The sequence below is a fragment of the Botryllus schlosseri genome, chromosome 7, assembly GCF_051294905.1.
Source record: "Botryllus schlosseri isolate E-star chromosome 7, Bs_hap1, whole genome shotgun sequence".
NCBI classification, from domain to species: Eukaryota; Metazoa; Chordata; class Ascidiacea; order Stolidobranchia; family Styelidae; genus Botryllus; species Botryllus schlosseri.
The window spans coordinates 4,768,564-4,789,539 of record NC_137242.1 but is presented as its reverse complement, the minus strand read 5'-3'; the positions used below and the strand labels follow the sequence as shown (position 1 = coordinate 4,789,539).

Here is a 20,976-nt window from a genome sequence, read left to right as displayed (position 1 = left end):
CATGACCACAGCAATATCTCCGAGATACTCATTTCTCTGTGACATCATACGGTATACCGATTGTGAGGTCACTCGAGTTGATTTGAATTGAAGTTGTCAACCAGAAAATATAGAAATTTGTCTTATGGGTTTGTGATGGAAACCCATTTGTCCTGTGACGATCTGAAATTTCGTTGGAAACTAGAGCCTATTCGGAAACAAGAGGAGAAACTGAAGGTGATCATAAAGGGCGAAGAGGCGGCGCTTCAAAAGTTATTGAGTCAAAAAGCATCGTCCGAATATCAAACCTCCAACTCGAACGCGGGTGCAGGAACCATATTCTATAACTACATTTTTTTCTATATTGTGATGAACATTATTATTAAGAAAGCACGATCATTTATACCCCGACCTTCAACTTGATCCGCTAGATGAGGAAGATGGTATTCTGTAGGAATGAAAAATATCCTTAGCCTACCTACCCTATCAAGCTGTGGATACTAAATAGCCGGTACCTTGCAGTGAAGCAACAGACCAAATGGAATTGCGTATCGTTTTTTACTCAATGAGCAATTCGATACTTACGATGATCACTCCTGATCCAGTACATAATATTTTTTACGATTATTGCACGATATCTTTTTAGGTTCATAACTTATTCAAATATCGTTTCCTTAGACTGCGACGACAGTAAAACTCAACTCAAAATCGAAGACAGCAGGCAGGAGACTGTTCTTCGACTAAGATGCGAAAGAAGACGTAAGAAGCTTGCAGACCTCCACACGAAAAAAGTATACGCTGGAGCAGTCAATCTCTAATGCACATTGTCTAATGTCTAGTCTTGTCCTTTTCATTATAAGCTCGGAATTCTATGGGATTTTGTCGAAGAATGGGTAGAGCTTGAAATTGATCGCCTGTCCTCCGAAAGTTGCTTGAAGAAGAACGTTTCAGTCACAAATCTGGCGAGGTATTACGCTAGATATCCTCGTGATATCGTGGACGAAGAAACCTGTTGGAAATATGCTGAAAGCGTCATGACAAAAGTGAATCCAAAGCTTGAAAAACAACCTCAGAAAGAGGTATCTCATATGTAATTACATATATATTATATACATACATTTCAGGGAGCAATCGAAAATTATCGGAGCTGTATGTGTGTTTCTACTCTTTTGAGAAGCCTATTTTGATAATAGAGATTCAAAATCCGACACTTTTAGATCACGTTGGCAGAGTTACCTGCTGAAAACATAAGAATAAACAAATACATACAATATTTACAATAAATTGTCAAAAATATGCTCTCTGGATCTCCATGATAGTCTCGTGTTTGAGCGTGCTAACATACGGTGATAACCTTTATGTTTGTAATTATTGGACTTAGATTTCGGACATTGTCGTCGTATTAGTGACGTCATTCCTAACTGAAGTTTTTACCTGGTACTGGTAGTTCCTTGCTATGCTCGTAAAAATCCATCGGCTTCACATACCTTATACGCAGACGACCTGGTCGAAGTATAGTCACGTTGGTGCTCAAGTGAAAGTTGCAGATTATGCGTTACACAGTACGTTGTCAATAGCAACAATACTTCACTTTATATTAACTAGGGTTACCATATTTTGGAATCGGGAAAGGAAGCGACACTTTTTCAAAATTTTCAGACTTACAATAATGGACTAAAATCCGGAAAATGGTAATTTTTTCCCGACATTGTGGTTGGTTAACTAAAAAAGGTCATCTCTTTTTACTTTAGAGGTCATCGCTTCCGTTCGAACCACGAGTTTCCTAATAGCGTCATTTATGCCCATTTTCACTCGAATCTGTCCATCTATCAGCCCTAAAAGCTGTAAAGGAGGACGAATTGCCAAAAAGGAGGACATTTAGGCGTTCTCCGCGGACATTTCCAAAAACCTGGAAAAGGAGGAGAAATCTCCCCAAAAGGGGGACGTATGGTGATTGGTGACTCTATATTAACCAAACATCTTTGGCTATTACAGGATTCCGAAAGAGATCCGAGTGAAAAGAGGAAAGGAATCAACTCAGAAAGCAACGAGAGCCGTGATCAAATCCCGAGGCATGATCGCAACCACCAAAATCTTCAACCCCGGATCTCATTCGAGTTTGAAGGCATCAGCGATTCCATCGAATCGCCCAATCCAAGTCTCGGGTGCGGCATGGACTGCGCCAAGCAAAGTTCGGTGCCACTGTGTCAGGTATGCGCCGACATGGAATTCGCCAAGCAATTGCAGCGAGAATTGGAGGAGCTGGACAGGCTCTCGCAAAAGCAAGAAGCGTCACACAATAATCAAAATACATCATCCACCCATCATTTGAATAACGCAGAGGTCGGTGCTAATACTGCTTCCGGAAAGCCAAACGTTAAAACAGCGGCAAAGGTAACAAAAAAGCCGCAGGACGTAGAAAAAAATCACTCACACAAACCTTCCAAATTCGTGCAATTCGAATCTCGTACCAGCATCATAAACATTTCCAAATCGTACGCAAAGGCGTTAGCCGAGCCGAGGCCCAGTTTAGTTGGTAAAAAGCAGGATTATCTTCTAGAAATCCCCGGTAAAAAGAAAGTCGCATGTCCGAGCGATGTCGCGAATATCAAACCCGGTAGAATTCAGGCCGAATCCAAACGGCCGGAAGTTATTAGCCAAGCCGGATCCTTCATTCATCCGAAAAGCAGCTCTAAAAACGTTAAAACAGTCGACAAATACCCCACGAAAACCAAAACTTCACAAGACACCAAACAGTCGTCAGAAGTAATCCACACCCAGACGTATACGTCAAAGAAAACGCCGCCCAAGACTGCGAAGCCGTACCAAACAGACTCAGGGAAGACCCAAAAGCGCGAAATACCTCGAGAGTGCGAGAAAAAGAAAAAGGCAAAGCCGTTTGAAGAGAAGTTAGTGCAGAACCCGGGTAAACGTAAGGCAACTACGATGTCGAAGGTGTCAGCTCGAAAGAAGGATAGAGATGATTTTGCCATGCAAAACGAGGGTTACGAATGTGCGAGAAGGGAGCAGTGTAATGAATCAGATTACTTTATCCGCGTAGGATCAGGGTTTAGCGAATTCGAGCTGGAAAAGGCAAAAATTTTCAAGGATCAAGGAAATAGTTTTCAAGAATCAGGGTTGCAACCAACGGGTGCGATGGTGCCTAAACTATCCAAAAATGTGGTCCCTGAAGAGTCCGAACTTCGCAAATGCGCGCTGGAAAAGGAGCGAAATACTTTTCAAGAAACAGGGTTACATCCAGCGGGTGCGAATGCACCTCAACTTCCCACGGATAGTACGGACATCAGTACTGTACAAGACTCAGCTCATGGAGTCAGTCCTTGTCCGGCAAACTACGAGATGGAGAATAACAAGGGCTGTAATCTATTGAATTTACTACAGACGGGAATAGAACGTAACTGCACAATCGCGACAGATCGCACCGCTGGAAGTGACCTAACAACCGACGCTGGGGATGACATATACAGCGCGCCGAGTCCTATCGCCTGGGACGATATAAATGCGGAAATTGTGGTGCCTCGCTTGGATTTGAGCAACCTCTCCAACGCGTCAGACGAAGAACCGCGAAATAGCGCGAGAAATTTAAAAATATCCAGTAATTTCGACGTTTTGGGAACGGCGTCACAACATGAAGAAGGGCAGGTAAGGAGCGGTCTGGAACAACTAGATAATGCTAGTCGTCTAATACAGTAATTAGAGTGAAATGCCGGTAACCTAATTCTTTATCTAATTTGTGAAATGTGTTTGTGTTCGTATTTTCATTCTAATATAATTTCGGGTTTTCCTGAAAATGCAGCAGGAGAACTGTATAGTGCGAAACCAGTTAAGCTTGGTGTTGGCCCTACAATGTTATTGTTTTTAAAGCCATGACGTCACGAATATAAAATTGTGACGGCATAGTGGATTGACATTGACAATTGAAAATATAGGGTAAATATAGCCTCTTTGACGAGATATCTGCGGACTATACCTGTTGAACTATAGATAACTAACCTACGGATAGATACGCAACACCCGTCGTCACGCTTGCTTGCCCGGAGGAAATTACTGCTCAGCTATCTGAACGCAACATAACTGCAAATCCCATAGCTGACGATCCGAGCGCTCAAATTGAGTAAAATTGATCTTATTTGAAAGCTACTGTCGCGCTGATTCTGAAAATATACATTAAAATTTCATCAAGACAACGGAACCCCCTCGAAATAGCCTTGAAAGTCTTGAAATCGGCATCGTTCTAAACAATGGCCGCGACGTAGCACAATGACCATAACGATGATCGTTGCGTGGTTGCGATTGTTTAGAACAATGCCCATTTTCAGACTTTATAGGCTATTTCGAAAGGGTTCCATTGCCCTGATAAAATTTTAATGTATATTTTCAGAATAAGCGCGACACTAGCTTTCAAATATGATCAATGTTACTTAATTTGAGCGTTCGGGTCGTCAGCAATGGGATTAGCAATTATGTTGCGTTCAGATTGCTGAGCAGTAATTTCCTCCGGGCAAGTAAGCGTGACGAACGGTGTTGCGTATCTATCCATAGGTTAGTTATCTATAGTTGAACCGACTATTTCAACGGTTCCACCCATCCCATATCGTATACGTCGGCTATTTCGGGTGGTAATCTTCCGTAGGCTCATAAAACATGTTTTTTGAAAGTATTTACACAATTATGGCATAATTATACAACTTACAAAAAAACACCATTCGTTTTATTTAATGCAACCCTGGAGTACAGACATTGTCACTCTCATAGTTACGAGAAGGAACCCGATTTGTTATGAACTGGGACCGATTTCTGTTGCGTTTCGTTGTAAATCGAAATTTTTTGTTAATTCATAATTTTTTTTCTAATTTGATAAATTTATCTGTATAGCTATAATTTTGATCCTATTCTAATAAGAGAAATCTCATTTTTTCCAGCGTTCCAACTCCGGAAAAATCGAGCCAGACATCGCCACGCAGTCCGACACAAATCTCTGCAGCACGGGTGGTCGCAAGCCGTCTGTATTCGATTTTTTCTTCCAAGGCACGCCGACCGGAAACAGCCTTCCAGACGGATTCCCGCGCTTCGCGACGCCGCGCGATTACGCGTACGCGCCCACCGACGCGCGCCCCGCCATCATAAACGGCACCGCCGGCATTTTCAAACCCTTCGAAAACTCCTGGCTCGGGGGCCTGCCGGGGGGCCTCGCGCCTTTAAACGCCGAAACCTGCGCCCCGCGCATGAACGATTGGGTCGGGATTCAGTACCCGGAAGCTGTGAATCAAAAATGGAGTCCTAACGAGGAGGCGTCGAATCATTTGAAAAAAATGTTGCGAATATCCGACAATAAAACCCAACCGGTTGATAAAACGGTCGGCAACATGGTTCGTGATCCAAAAATCGCACCACCGAACACTGGGACTCAAGATCGCGGCGACCCGTACGCTATGTGTGTTGGGGCTCCCCCCGGGTTGAGTCGTGGGTTTGATTCTAATTGCGCATGCGCGCTAGACTCGAAATCGACCGCGCTGCACGCGAGGACAAGCTACCGCGAAGAAGTGCCGCAGAGACTGCGTCGCAGCGACTCGGAGGAAGATTTCGGCAATTTTTTCCCGTCCTCTAGTGTGTTCGACAGCAGTCTCGAGCTGTGACCTATGCCGTCCATGTATTGTATATAGTGTGCATACAGCGCGAGTCGCTTTGTATTCGTCGATGAAATTTTTATTATTTACTCGCATTTGAATGAAATTTTTTATTGAATTTTATAAATATATATATTATATACGCATTGCGCACTGTGAATGTATAATTGGCTGCTCAAGCTATGGTACCGGAACACCGTGGGCAGGGTTGTAACCAAGTCACAAGTCAATCTCACTTTTATAGCTTTGACTCGAGTCAAGTCGAGTCATTTTCAATTCATCACCGAGTCAAGTCCGAGTCAGTGAGTAGGGGGCCGAGTCCAAGTCCTAGTGTTGTGACTTGAGTCCGAGATCAAGTCATCGTGTTCACTGTTCAGTTTTGAGTTCAATCCGTTTCAACCCACTCTTTTCAACTCTTCTCGAGTGATCTCATATAGAATGGCTGGCATTCATAATATCGTAATGTTCTTCAGTCCTAACAGTTTCTGTACCCATTTGTCAAGTATCAGGACTGATAGACGAGATACCAATAACGTGGTGACTTTACTATTCGATATGACAATGAAATGTCCGTCTTTGCCGTCCTAGTCTCGTGTCATATGACTTGGCTTGATTCATGTACAATGACTCGAGTACAAGTCGAGTCGACACACAAATTGACTCGAGTCATTACAACCCTGACTATTGGGTTTACATATATTTGTACTACTTCCTCAAGCGGTTACGATTTAATACTACTTCCAGTGTTACTTGAACTTACTATTTAGAATTTAAGGGTGGGCAATTATTTTCCTCCGCGGGCCGAGTGAAATTTTTAGCGATATTCTCCAGCGTATTTTAATTTTATTTTTAAATTACATTGTTAATAAATACTTCTAGGTGAATGTGTATATTGTAAGGTAATGATAAATGGCGGTTAATTAACAAAGATCTATTTACAATCATGATTCGAAACAATGTTAAACATGTTACATTTTTAACTCACTTTACACCCCTATATCCACGTTCTTCTATTAAGACACTAAAAAAGTGGCTCTCAAACTTTTTTAGGCACGCCCCCTTTATGAAAGTGAAAAATTCCAACCAGAATGCTAGAAATCCCAACGGCATGCAAGGTTAAGGTTGTTGATGAGAGAATTCTGTAATATTCAAGTCGGACTATGCAATAAGGTTGGGATAAATCGCGCAGAGCGCGAAAAAAAATTTCATATAACTTCGGCCTCGCGCCTCCCTTCAGATGCTTTCACGCCCCTAAGTTCGAGAATCACTTCACTGAAATGTATATGGGATAGTACGAAGCTTATTGTCTTGGTCGTTGCATTCCGAGAATTGCACAGCTCAAATAGCCTTGATGTTGAGCGAAGCTTGCCCTCCCTTGACCGAGCGTTCCATGTTTTTGTCATAAATAAAAATCCTTAATCTTGGCGAGATGCTCGGCAAAAACTAAAAGGACTGGTTTACTCCTAACTCCAGTATATAAATATTTAGTGCTCCAAACCTTCTTTGAGTTTAAGCTTTCAGGTTTCTCTTTATGACATGCTCGTTCAGCCTTTATGGGTGATAGATATGATGAGTCATATAGTTATTGCGAGCACTGATTGACATGTTTTACGAATTAGGGATTTGGAAACGGTTCACGTAACAATTTGAAACACGTACCATATAATGCGCAATCTGACAATGTCAACAAAGAGGGTTTGACCTAAACTATATAGAAAGAGTGATTTCTTGTGACTTTAATTGCTACTCATACTTTGCCACCTTGCCTTTATTTCGAATCTGGATTACGCATGCGAGGTCGGCCTACGTATATGTAGGCAGCGTAATCGTAGTATATTAATGAACAGGCTTCAGAGAAAAAGAATTTCCTGTTTAGTTGATACAGCCTATGGCTTTAGTCCACGCATGAACATTCAAAAAGCAGGTTTAATGTTATCAATTCCAAGCAACCTTTCGCGGGCCGCACAGAATGGCTTCGGGGGCCGCACTTTGCCCAGGTCTGATTTAGATAAAGGTACGTATACTGTTTATACTTATCGAAGTGCTTCTGCTTTTTCGGAGCATTTAAGTAGCTATTGCCTACTTGCAGTACTTATTTATATTTCAAGTAACTTCCGTTTCTACTTATGTTTTTTACAATTCGGATGTTTAAAGGTAGAAAGTAGTTTTGCGATAAGTTCGCGTCGCCTGTATGAGTGAAATTGTCGCAGGAACCGCGTGAAATAGCCGCCGTATCATTGTAATTGAATATATTTTCAAAGATTGTACCTATTTTTAGTGAGAATAGTCTTTTGGGGTTAGGCGAGAAGATACATCTTGCAAGATCGAAAGTGGCCACATCCGATTAATTGCTAAAAGTATGCGACATCCATCGATCCAATTCACTCACTTCAGTTGAGTAGCAACGCTGACTACTTCGACCACCTCTAAATAAAGCCCACCGGCCTGTGCTTTTTGGGGTGGCGTATAGAGAAATCAGGAGCGTCTACACACGCATTCAGATTTCCTTTCTAGGTATATGCTTAGATGACGTTTGATACACGGCGATGCAAAAGGTTAGTTATACTGGCAGTGCCTTTCAAATTAAATGATCCTTGATCTTTTGGTTTGTATAGGCCACCAAAACTGGAAATATTCATGAGAAACATCTGACAGAATACGACAAGAGAAAAATGGATCGCCCGCGGCATGTATACACTAAGTGGAAACTATGGATGAGATAGTGGTAAAACGCATAAACACTTGAAAAGTATATGTTCCTAACTTAACCTATATATCCTAATATTTTCACAGATCTTTTATTGCGCCATCATCAACATTGCTGCACAATAGATATCGTGGCCTTGCCTAATCATTTCAAATCACTACAATATAGCCAAGGCCTGTAATCAAAAATTATTCTTAATTTGTGACTTAGGCTTGTTACGAAGAGCTCACGCCCGAGGCTCGGATATGTCCCGTGGAAAAGATCTTTCAGGCCTATAGGTCGGGCTTGGTCAGCTATTGATCGTAATGATTCAGAGCTGTAATAGTTATCAGGTAAATTATGTTGTTATTTGCAACGTCAATCGTGATTTCGTCATTAGCCACCACGGTATCACCGACTTATTCGAGCTGGCAATTGGGAGAGAGGTATCGCAGGATAAATACGGTCCAAATAGTGGAAGTGGGTAAGTGATGAACTGGTGATATGTTCGGTTAGTCCCGAGACTGCATAAAATAGGCATTGATTAATGCAAAAGTAGAGTTGCTGTATACCAGCGTGTCGTCTTTGAAAGCTGGATTCTGTAGAGAACTACCAGAACGTCAATTTGATTGTTATATGCGTCGTATATAGGCTAATTCTCCTAACCTTTGATCATAAGCTGGATTTTGTAGAGAGCTACAAGAACGTTGATTTGTTTATTATATAGTCGTCGTATTTAATTCTCCTAACCTTTGGTCATAACGCGCGGAGGGCTACACAGCAGAAGCCGCCCTGTCCCAAAACTCATGATCATACAACTACTATGACTGAATGAATCGAGTAGGCTACTCGATTTTGCCCAGCAGTTCGATTCGTTACATTGTACAAGCGATGTGGTAAGATGCAGCCAGCCAATGCAGCCATGATTTCCCTTGTCAAATCTCTGGCTGACACGCTATCGCACATGGCTCATTCGCTACGTGATGTCGCATTGCCTGCATTGTGGCTGCTATCCGTTTCCGTTCATTTTCAGAGCTCGCCGAGATATGCTTTTTTCAAGCGCTCTGGTCCATGTTTAATAACAAGAAGGCACCCACCTGCAGTTCGATTTGGGACTACGAGCCCGAGCAAACTGATGGCGATTACAAATGGTGTGTGGAAAAATCTGGGAAACCGATACCGTACACGAGAGACAACGCCGAATCGTTTCCCTACAATTGCAAAAAAACTAGAGGTAGGCTATGCTACAGGCTTACTCGGCCAGTCAACAAATTCGCAGTCAAACTGTAGACCAGGGATGCTTAACTGTATTTAGGAAAGAACCACTAATAAAATGATTGTTTAGGTCCGATGCATAATTTCCATGAAATAATTTACTGTCATACAAATGTAATACGGTATAAATGTGTACAGAATGTGGTAAAGCTCTATTAGCGAAAGCAATTAATGAAATGTATTTATTGTTCTGGTATAGTCACTCTCGCAACTAGTAAGACTAGAGCAAACTACTCATTTAGTTAGTTGGCGGTCAACTAACTAACGGTTTTTGAGCAGTTCAAGTTCTAGTTCTAGTTGGAGATTTTGAAATTTAAGATACTTGTAGTTCTAGTTGTGAATTTTGAAAAGTGAGCAGTTCTAGTTCTACTTCAAATTTTACATTTGAAAAAAATATTAGTTGCCGAATAACAAGAAAGTACGTGTCGTCGTTTTGCAAGAATAGAGATTCCGGTTTCAGTTGTGTAATGTTTGAGCAGCCATTACTAGCTCAGAGCCATCACTACTAACAGTGGCGAGTGCTAGCGGGTGGCTTGTTAACGTCGGAACTCTCCCATTTCAAACTCAAAACCCCGTCCTCTTGGAATGTCGATTCTATGACTGAAATTTCCGATAAAATAAAAATTAATGTGTTGCTTAGGAGAATGAAATTCAGTTCAGTACAGTACGGTTCTTAACATTTAATGACTTGGGAACCACCACGCCAGAGGTGGGCATTTATTTATCTTTCTGGGAATGAAAAGCAGGACAACGCTGACTCGCAGCTGTACCCCAAACATATAGTGAGAATACAACATTGTAGTTTGTTTTTGCAGATCAACGATAACGAATTTGGTTTTGCTAAAATATAGGCAAAGTAAATATTCCGATAACTGACACTGATAAAGTCCATATTCGGAGCGCGGTGCGCCAGTTGAGCAGCCTGCTATTGATCTAACACGGTATTACCATAACGCTTTATACCGTTTAACTCAGTGGTTCTCATACTCGAGGGCGCGCCCCTTGGAGGGGGGTTGGAGTGCGTGAAAGCATCTTGAGGGGGTGCGAAGCCGCGGTAACCTGAAATTGTTTTTCGCGCTTCGCACGATTTACCTCTAATTCATAGTTGTTGCTCCGTGTGTAGGCTATAGTCCGAATTTCATATTTGAGAATTCTCTCATCATTAGACATGTCAAAAAAAGTCAAAATCAGGTCAAAGTTGTAGCGTTAGGTCAAAAAATGTCAAAATTGTTTACAAAGTCAAAAATTTTTTGCAATCTGCATTTCATTTGTATCGTAGATTTTGTACTGTCGGTGAACTTATCGTGGCCCATTGTCTGCTCACTGTGAATCATAAACATCCGAACGAAACAAATAAGTTGACATGGTGTTATTCTCAACGTACCGCAATATCCTAACTGAAGCAAGACTGCGTGGGCATTGCATGATTCTTATATCAAGAAGCGCATTATGAAAAATTGTTATGGAGATACCATTGAAGTAACGCGGTGTGTCACCAGCAGTGTAGGCACGAGCAACTTCAATATTGTCAGCCAACAACTGCTACTGTTGAACGTTCTTTCTCCATTCTTGGCAAGCTACTTAGTAAGGACAGACACTTTCTACCCGAGAATGTAGGAAAGTATCTTCCGTTGTACTACAACAAATTTTAATTATTTCTACCATAATACGAGATGTAACTGCTGGAATTCTTCGTAGGGCCAGATTTCGTTAAAATTAAGTTTTTTCAGGTTAAAATTTGTCAGTTGATGAGTCAAAAAAAGTTTTTTCATGCGAAACTACTTCGTCAGGACGTAGGCCTACACTACAGTTCGAACCAGAAATGAAGATAAGTAGTACAATTCTAACATTATGTGGGAAAACACCTAATTTGCATACGTTAGGTCAAAATTTGGTCAAAATTCAGTTTTTATGGTAAAAAAAGTTAAAATTTTTATTTGTTAGGTCAAAATCTTTCGTTTTTTAGGTAAAAAAATTCGCCCAAGTCACAACCCTTCTTGCCATTAAACTCTCCGTTGGAATTGCTAGTATTCTGGTTGCATTTTGTGATATGACGATAAGGTGGGGGGGGGGGGCGCGAAATTTTTCACTATCATAAAGGGAGGCGTGTCTAAAAACGTTTGAGAACCACTGGTTTAACTCTTCATCAAGGTTGCCCAGAAGGGTTGGTCAGAGAGAAGACAGGAAGATGTGACGCGACTTGTGCGGGAGCTGCGGGGCAAGTTGGTTTTCAAACCAAGTTCTACTGTCGAAATGAATGCATTTGTCCCCGAGGAAGGTACAGAGACGAAAACGGGGCTTGCGTTTGGCTGAGAGACTGCACGGAAGGTACGATGTTTTAGGTACTCGTATCTGAATAGAATGTTATTTCTAAGGTATATCAACAATATTATTTCCAATTCTCTACATAGTTGTTGACGATTACCCTTGGCGAGTGTCAGACGAAATTGTTCGGGTTTACTTCAACATTAACATTATATTCAAGTTCCCTTCCTCCGAGAAGCTCTTCGAGTGTTATAGATTCGATTAGGGTTGCATTTACAACAAAAATCAATCCAAAACAAACATGTTTAAACCAGGGCCCTAATTTTAAAACATGTTTTTTAAGCCATGACGTCACGAATATTCAATTGCGACGTCATAGTAGATTGACATTGACAATTGAAAATATAAACTAAATATAGTTCCTTTGACGAAATATCTGTACTATCAATATTGAACCGACTATTTCGAGGGTTCCAACCATCCCATATCGATATACGTCGGCTATGTCGGGTGGTAATTGTCCGTCGGCTCATACAACATGTTTTTTGGAAAGTATTTACACAATTATGGCATAACTTTACAACTTGAAAACACACAATTTTTTTTAAAAGGCCTCTGTTTAAAACACTGTTTAAAACATGTTTTAAATATATCTATATATCGTTGGGTTACATTTTTCATTTGAACAAGTCACACAAAATGCACAATGCGATAAGACACAATGCGATGTTATGAACAGATAAGGGGATATCGAACGACACGCATCAGTAGCGATCCTTTACTCTAACATCCAACTCTTCCTAGGGTGCCCAATGTCACAGTTCTTGTCGATTTTGATCTTTTTTAAGCCGCGGCCCTTTCTACTAGTCCTTTCCATTCCTTGTGAGTGCTTTCTTCCGACGGGTCTTTTTCTGGGCTTTTCTGTCGCCGTAAGAGCGGTAACGGCGGGGAAAGAGGAGCCCAGATAAACCTCCGACGGGAATCGAAGCGAGTCCGTCAGATTGGTGGGCGCATATCGCTACCACTACGCTATCTCCCCGCCAAATAACCAAGGTGTTTTAAAACATCGTTTGTTTTAAATGCAACCCTAGATTCGATACTCTTTACCACTATGGTAGGCTGTAACTCAACTGTTCGTAACGCGGCATGCGAAAATGTAGTAGTACAAAGCTACGCGGGTATGTGGAAATGAAGTGATCGACCCATGGCATTGTGACAAAGTACAGTGAAATGTAGGTATGGTCGAAAAATTGCCAAATTATTTCTAATCGGATGTAGAACTGGAAAGCCCTTAAAGGCTATATCTACACCTTCCTTGTCCAGTGGCATATGTAGCCTACCATCACACTGTCACATTCGTACCCGGAGTAAGTCGCTGTCTCAGGATAAGAGATGAGCGGATTTGGAATTTCTATGTCCTAATCGAATCCAAATCCGCAGCTTCAAATCCTTATCCAGAACTTCTGTATATTCAAATCCGCGTCCAATCCTAATCCGATTCCAACTTGAAATTCAGAAAAAAAATGCTTATTTATGCAAGAAGGAATTGCAAATTTTTCTTTTTCAACCAACAATTCTCTTGATTTATGATAATTTATTCCTCTCATGTTCATTGGCACCGAATGCACCATAGTGTAGTGTACCACAAGTACATTATTAACTGATCTGAATAAATTTCGTCGCTATTCGCCACACGAGATATCAATCTCCCAGAAAATCGGTATATCCAATCTAAATCCTAATCCGTTCAGAAAAAAATCCCAAATCTCAATCCAATCCTAATCCGACAAAATTTCACAAATCCGGTTTTTCCTAATCCTAATCTTAATCCATGCTCATTGCTCATCTCTGCTAAGGATGTGCGAATCGTATTTTTGTTCTGGCCGCTCTCTCTCGATGATATCCGATTCGTTGAATCATCTGGATACTTTCAGCATCATGTGAGCCACCAATGCAATTTACGGAATGCGCTTCGAAATGTCCGTTTACATGCGCGACTCAGCGGCACATCTGCGACTACAGCTGTGACCCTAACAACAAATGCGCTTGCCCGGACGGTATGGTATTTATCAGCAAGATTAACGGGACCTGCATCAACAAAGAGGATTGTCCGAGTGAGTTAGAAACTACAGAATTTGATGAACTACAAGATATTTAGAACTGATATTTACTGGAACGCATGACCTGTAACTGCGAGTATTCACTCGATGCGATTTAACAAATATGACGAGACCGATATAATATATATGTGCACATTGTCCAGATCAGCGCGGACAGATGGTTCGATAATATGACGAAATAGACACACTTAATATTTTCCCTATCTTTATAGGCAGGGTTGCCATCGACATGGACCCAAAAATAAGGACAGTTGTAAATTATATTGGCATTTAAAAGCGTTTTTGTACATACTGTGTATTTATATGAGGCGTGGCATATCATTTTCCATATTCAACAATCTGTTCCTGCAACTCCTTGTTATCAGAAAGTGCTTCATTGATCTCACGACCGCTCAGGTCTAGGTTTACCTTTACTCAGGGCCGAAACAGCACTTCGTCACCCCCCCCCCCAAAAAGCAATACGATGGTCTTGGGCCCCCATAGGGTGATAAACCAAACTTCTTCACCTCGCTGTGATTGGAGGCGTGAACCAATATGGGGAAAGGCTGTACACCAAGTTCAGACAAAATCATTTTTGAGTGTATGGAGCAAGACCTCCAGTAACAAAGCTTGTAGTCTTGGTCCTAGCCGAAGCAAGCTCCTTGCGATGTTATAATCGGGAATATTGCGCTGTGTATAATCGATGGTGAGGAATGATTACTGGTTTTTGTCAGCATGGAATGCCCCAGGTATCCTCAGCAGCAGCTGACACACTTCTCGTGTTTTGGGGTATCAATATAAGTTGAAATAGCGGTCTTTATCATATGGCGTTCAGGTCAATGTCACAATTGCAGATATTCCAACCAGAGGAAAATGATCGAAGTTCTGTAGTTGTTGAAAATAAGACAAAATAAGGACGCAAGTCGAAAATAAGGACATTTCTTAGAAATAAGGACAGTTGAGTTTTCTAAGGCGTGGCTCTTCAAAATAAGGACAAATCTTAGAAATAAGGACGGTATGGCAACCCTGTTTATAGGGCTTGGTTGAAAACCCAAAATATCGATTTTTCAATTATGCATAATTAGTAGTTATTTAATGACTCCGGAAGAAGTTGAGATAATTACTAATATTTATATTGTCCTTTTTTTAAATTCGTCTGCGATTACACAAATATATTGCGATTTTCATCAGTAAATTGAATTGGTAGTAGTAACGCCTAATATCGGCGATGATTTGTTGAAATACGCGAAGTAACGAAGTTGTCATTTTTCGCGCGGAAGAGCTGTCAATGAACTCATCCTGGATTATTTGTCACTGAAACGAACTGTCACTACAATGAACGTGGTTGGTATTTGTTGTTCGAACGAACAGTCAGTCACACGCATATTATAATATATATATATATTGATACTGTCGTGTCCAACAATGCCTGTAAAGTGATAGTAGTAGTATAGAGCCTCACTAGAGGCGGTCAACCGGGTTGTAAATGTAACCAAGTCACAAGGCACGGGGTCACAAGTTAAACTCACTTTTATAGTTTTGACTCGAGTCAGGTCGAGTCATTTTCAATTCACCATCGAGTTAAGTCTGAATCCAAGTCAGCGAGCAGAGGGTCTAGTCCGAGTCGTGGTATTATGACTCGAGTCCGAGTCCAAGTCATTGTGTTGACTGCCCAGTTTCCAGTTAAAGTCTTGTTAACCCCACATTTATAACTCTGTTTGGTGATATCAAATGGTTTGCATTTATAATATACTAATTTTCCTCACTTTCAAGAATTTCAAGCATTTTCAAGTACCAGTACCAATAGACGAAATCCCAATACCGTGGTTACTTTACTATTCTGCAAAATTTCAATGATATATCGGTCTTGGCCGTCTGAGTCTCGAGTCATGTGACTTGTCCACGCGAGTCCAGTCAAGTCGCGTCAATACACAGACTGACTCGAGTCGATTCATTTCCGTATTTTGAGAAAATAATTCGAGTCAAATCAAGTCACCATAAAATCGTGACTCGAGTCGGACTCGAGTCGAGTCATGAATCGAGTCATTACAACCCTTGGTGTCAGTATCAAAGTATATACTTTCGCTTTCTCAAAGTACTCAAGGAGGTTCACCTAATTGCACTAGTGGCTCAAGTGCTTATGGTTTTAGACTACTCCCACCTTTACTTAACACCACTGAACCTTATTAAAAGCTTCGTTTTCCTCAGAATGCAAATATGGAGCCATACCCACCGATTGCTCGCCTCCTTGTCAAGAGACGTGCATGGACGGAGATGACGGTGATTCATGTAACGAGGGAGATATCCAGTGCACGGAAGGAGTTCATTGCATGTGTCCTCCGCATATGATTCAGGTGGACAGGAACCTACCGATTCGATGCGTGCGGCCCGTGGACTGTCCAGGTAATATATGGGACGTTTTTATGAATATTATATCCGTATTGAATTAAACCCGACCGACACACGTGAGGGGTAATCGTCAACAAGTAATGGACAATTGACTAAAACATTGTATTATCAACAATCGATTTTTTACATCTCAATTCTCTCTACCCTTGACGAGATCTAAGATCCGGATCAGCATATTGACGATAATCAGAGGTTATAAGTAACGAAGTACTTCTACTTTTCCGAATACTCAATAGACTTACTCAGTGGTTATGTCCTTGGACTACTTCCGGTTCCACTTGATTTTTTTTAAACCTTTTTACACTTTGGGTTTGGCAAAGTAGATATTATAGTTTTGGATATAATATCGTCGCGTTATCGAGTGAAATTGTCATAGCGACTGGACGAAATGCCCGCCGTGTCACGGTAACTGAAGTGCAATGTAATGTAATTAGTTACTTTACGTTAGTCCCGAAGATACACCTTGTAATGTCACTATCAATTAACTGCTAAAAGTATCCGATTCCTTGAGAAAATCTACTTTTTAAAACTAATTGAGTACTTTCATTTTGTATACTTCCGCTTGAAGTAGTTTTGACATGACTTGGAAATTACTGCTAATACTTATAATCAAGCAGAAATCTACATTGTTACCTCAACCTCTATTATGGCACCAACGCTCACTACTTTGACAACCTCTGTTGATAATATGCACAATTCAATAATGTATATTCCCGGGGTCACCAACCTTTTTGACACCAAGAGCTACTTTTTGGGTACTGATTAATGCGAGGGATTACCCAGGTACTCCCGCCGTTTATCCGTGCTCAGTTGGATTTCTTCACTTAGAAATTCAGAGCACTGGGCAGCGTTTCCGCCCCTTACCAAGAACAGAAAATCTCACTCACTACACACCTAAACGCCAATATCCGCGTCGAAACTCGGAAATATGAAGTAAATTCCCTTCAAGCCTCAACTAGGGCGAAGACGAGAAACGCCGCGATAGAAAACTGCGTTCGTATAGGGTCGACTCACCATGTTCAACTGCTGCTCATATGAAACCCTTCTCCGCTTCGGCTTTCAAATCTCTCATTGAATATTTGCTACTGCGACCCCTGGTATATACAAATTATGTGTCAGAACATGCTGAATTCAACCACATTGAAATGTCGAAATTGAATATTCGATTTATGATTTCAGCCGAGTGCGAGCATCCGCTGATATCAAAGCGTTGCACGAAGCCGTGTCAGCCCACTTGCGACGACCCCGATCCGGTTTGCGAAGGGAAATGCGCCAGTACATTCGTTTGCGGTTGCCCGAACGGGTATATTCGGAAAAGTGCTACCGACAGAACGTGCGTCAGACACGAAGAATGCGTCACCACAAAACTCGGTATGTCATCAGAATAGCATGCTGTGCGGATTGTTCATGGTTTATATGTTATATTTGGTTTGTGGAGGTGGTCAGTAACGAAGTGCTGCAAATTTTTCAAGTATACTCAAGTAGATTTTACTTGCGCTTACTCAAGTGGCTATGTCATTAGAATACTTCCACTTCTACTTAACAGTTTTTAGGCTAATCTACTTACTCTTGAGACTTTGGCTTTTGTAGAATAGAAAATAGTGTCGGGGGTTATTTTTTGTTAGCTTTGTTAGCAAAATCGCCATTCCAACTGGGAGAAAAACAAACAGTTAATACTCGAGTACTGTTCAAACCTTCATTTTCCGCTTCCTCTTGTAGTATTTTTAGCATGTCTTTGTAAGTGTGGCTCCAACCTAGAAGTGATTGGTGCTACAAGATACGGAATACAGAATGTCGGTCTGGTGTGAAATGACCAATGCAGTTGAAATCCATGAATACCATAAACTAAAAACAACAACAACGACAACAACCTGTATTTGAACAGAAATTATCCACGTTATATTTGCATCTAGATGAGTACCAGCACCGGACTCTTCCACTGTGTCTGGTGATTTGAGCATCAGCACTGATGATACAAAAATCGGATCACTACCAAATACCTTTCGTGGTATAATGCTTAGAAGCGCCAATACATTTGTTGTACTATATATATGACAAGCAAAGACGTTTAGTAACGGAGTACTTCAAATTTGTTCGAACATCGGAGTCGGCTTTGCTTACTTGCATCACTTACTAAGTGGTTGTCACGTTATAGAACATCCACTTCAACTTGACAGTATTATTTTTACGTAAAACAAGGCCTAGAATACTTATTCCTTCACTTACTTGGAAATCGAAACATTTGATTGCCAACGATAGCTACTTTGACCACCTCTCATCACATGTCACTTGCTTGTATTCAGACTGTAAATACCCGGCTACTCCGACAAAATGCGACAATAAGTGCCCACGGACTTGTGAGCCCGAACGTTTTATGTGCCTACGACTGTGCGAAAGCGAGTACGTTTGCAGCTGTCCCGAGGGATTTCTTTTGGAAAAAGTCGGCGGTAACACCTGCGTCAGGGAAGGAGACTGTCCTAGTAGGTGTCACTGGGAAATGCTGTGATAGCTCTGATTATTATTTCCGCTGTTTCATTCATTCTGCATCCTTGTAACACCCGATACATAAGGATGTGAATATACACCCGTGATACACGAGACCGGAGCCCTAGAGTGTACAGTGTACAGCCTTATTATTCACTATCGGCAACAAAAGAGTGCTGGGAGTAACCATTACTATAGTGTAGCGTACATTGTACAATGTATATTGTATTCTACAGTTTAACGCGTGGTGTTGAATCACAGATCGGTGCGAGGAACCAAAGGTATTCGAATCTTGCGCTTCTATGTGCCCTCCAACCTGCCAGGATCCAAATCCATCATCGTGTCGGAGGGGATGCAGGAAAGAACTGTGCGTGTGCCCTCAAGGAATGGTACAGCCAGACAAAGACACCTTGACCTGTATCAAACCCAGCGAATGCCCAGGTGCATATATCATTGAATGCGAAAACTCATAATCGAATCGTGAATACACAGAGGTGTTCAAAGTACATATTGTCAGCGTTTGTACTATAGTAGAAGTACAAGTAAATCCATAAATTTCTACTATATTAAACGTAAAAGTAGAAAAAATTACTCCAAGTGGAATGTCTGAAAGTATTCAAGCAAGCTGTTTCTTAAAGTAGTGTTTTTCGGCGGGTCGCTTAATTGTACCTGTTAATCTTGGGTGGTTGCTTTCGAAATTGCAAGATGCGTCTTCGCGGGAAATGCAAAATGAATAATGACTCTATAAATAGGTATAATCTTCGAAAATATATAGTCAGCTGCCGTGATCAAGGGTCCATTTCACGCGGTTCTTATCACAGTTTCCCTCATGATAGTGATGGAAACTTTTCCCAAAACTGCTTTCTACCGTTGAAAATCTAGAATGTAGAAAATAAATAGTTTTTCTTAAAAACTGTTCAAGAGGTGGACGTAGTCTACAAATACAACCACTGGAGGAGCTCAAATTTGCAAAATCTGCTAGAGTTCTACGAAAAAGCAGAAGTATTTCGTTACTGACCACCCCTGTAAATTCGTCTGCAAAATCTATAGCAGCTCTACCAACTTGATCTGAAGTGGGAGCCGGTATAGCTTTTATACTTTAGTATCTGCTGCTCACTACCTCTGCGAATGCATACAACTTCATATTTCGACTTAAGTCATCTGCGACGCTCCGAAAGTCGTCAAGGATTGCAAATCGCCGTGTCCAGCCACGTGTGACGAACCGGATCCGGTTTGCGACGGCGAATGCGAACCGGAGAAAGTGTGCGGCTGCCCGAGCGGAATGGTGCAGAGAAGCAGAGAGGACACGACATGCCTGGAACTGTCTGAATGCGCAGGTGAGATTTCATCCACGGTAGACTATAGATACTTGTTGTTAATTATTTTTTTGATTTTGTTGCACTCATGGAACTTGAACTCATAGCCTACTCTACTTGCTTAAATATGCGAAGTTGACTTGAAAATACCATAGACCCTGAACAAACTAGTGAGCGCTGCTACACAAGTAGAAGCTAATGTAGTAAATTTCTACTCAATTACACGTGAAGAGCTTCTTGGAAGTACAGAACTTTAATATACAATTCAATACTACAATTACATGTAGAAGTAACGATTTCAGAAATTGTGAAAGCTACTAGTCAAAGTAGCAACGCCGACTACTTTGACCACCTCTATAGCTATCCTATACACCGACACTGGTGTGGATACTGTACGGTGAACAATATATTATTGACCGACAGTGTTACACTTTGCTTGATAGGTTGTCAACTGCCGGCGTATCCCGTAGAGTGCACGAGCGAATGTCCCGAAAACTGCGAGAATCCGCGCCTGGGATCGATATTTGGCGAGGGCTGTACCAGGGATTGTAGGTCGAAATATTCGTGCGCCTGTCCCGAGGGATACATCCTGAAATCCACGAACGGAAAAGAATGCATTCGCAAAGACGAATGTCCTTGTGGGTTGCTAAGGATTTGATGTGTTCATCTGGTCAATGCTATTTTCAGAAACCACTCTACAAGCGAAAAGCCCCATAGCATTAATATCGTGTAGTCATTAATCAGTAGAGCAAATCATTTAGGGGTGACAAATAACTTTCTTGTAGAGCTGTTCGAATTCTGTAAGCGCTGATAAA

At 41.4% G+C, this 20,976-nt stretch overlaps 2 protein-coding genes across 2 annotated transcripts in view; both read left to right on the top strand.

The window, feature by feature from the left end:
• The first annotated feature begins 103 nt into the window (after positions 1 to 103).
• On the top strand, positions 104 to 5,776 carry LOC145443370 (uncharacterized). The gene is made up of 5 exons (XM_080321343.1): positions 104 to 304; positions 658 to 770; positions 840 to 1,058; positions 1,975 to 3,642; positions 4,923 to 5,776. Exons 1-5 carry the CDS (start codon positions 136 to 138, stop codon positions 5,634 to 5,636), a joined length of 2,883 nt encoding a protein of 960 aa, XP_080177469.1. The 5' UTR covers positions 104 to 135; the 3' UTR covers positions 5,637 to 5,776.
• A 2,762-nt stretch (positions 5,777 to 8,538) lies between these two features.
• The window catches only part of LOC145443728 (zonadhesin-like), a 41,573-nt gene continuing 29,135 nt past the window's right edge, over positions 8,539 to 20,976 (top strand). Inside the window, exons 1-10 of the mRNA XM_080321678.1 lie at positions 8,539 to 8,797; positions 9,347 to 9,547; positions 11,740 to 11,916; positions 13,788 to 13,967; positions 16,161 to 16,355; positions 17,541 to 17,732; positions 18,665 to 18,841; positions 19,107 to 19,286; positions 20,003 to 20,182; positions 20,605 to 20,799. Coding sequence (XP_080177804.1) covers positions 8,674 to 8,797; positions 9,347 to 9,547; positions 11,740 to 11,916; positions 13,788 to 13,967; positions 16,161 to 16,355; positions 17,541 to 17,732; positions 18,665 to 18,841; positions 19,107 to 19,286; positions 20,003 to 20,182; positions 20,605 to 20,799 — 1,801 coding nt within the window. The 5' untranslated portion in view covers positions 8,539 to 8,673. The remainder of the gene's footprint in view (positions 8,798 to 9,346; positions 9,548 to 11,739; positions 11,917 to 13,787; positions 13,968 to 16,160; positions 16,356 to 17,540; positions 17,733 to 18,664; positions 18,842 to 19,106; positions 19,287 to 20,002; positions 20,183 to 20,604; positions 20,800 to 20,976) is intronic.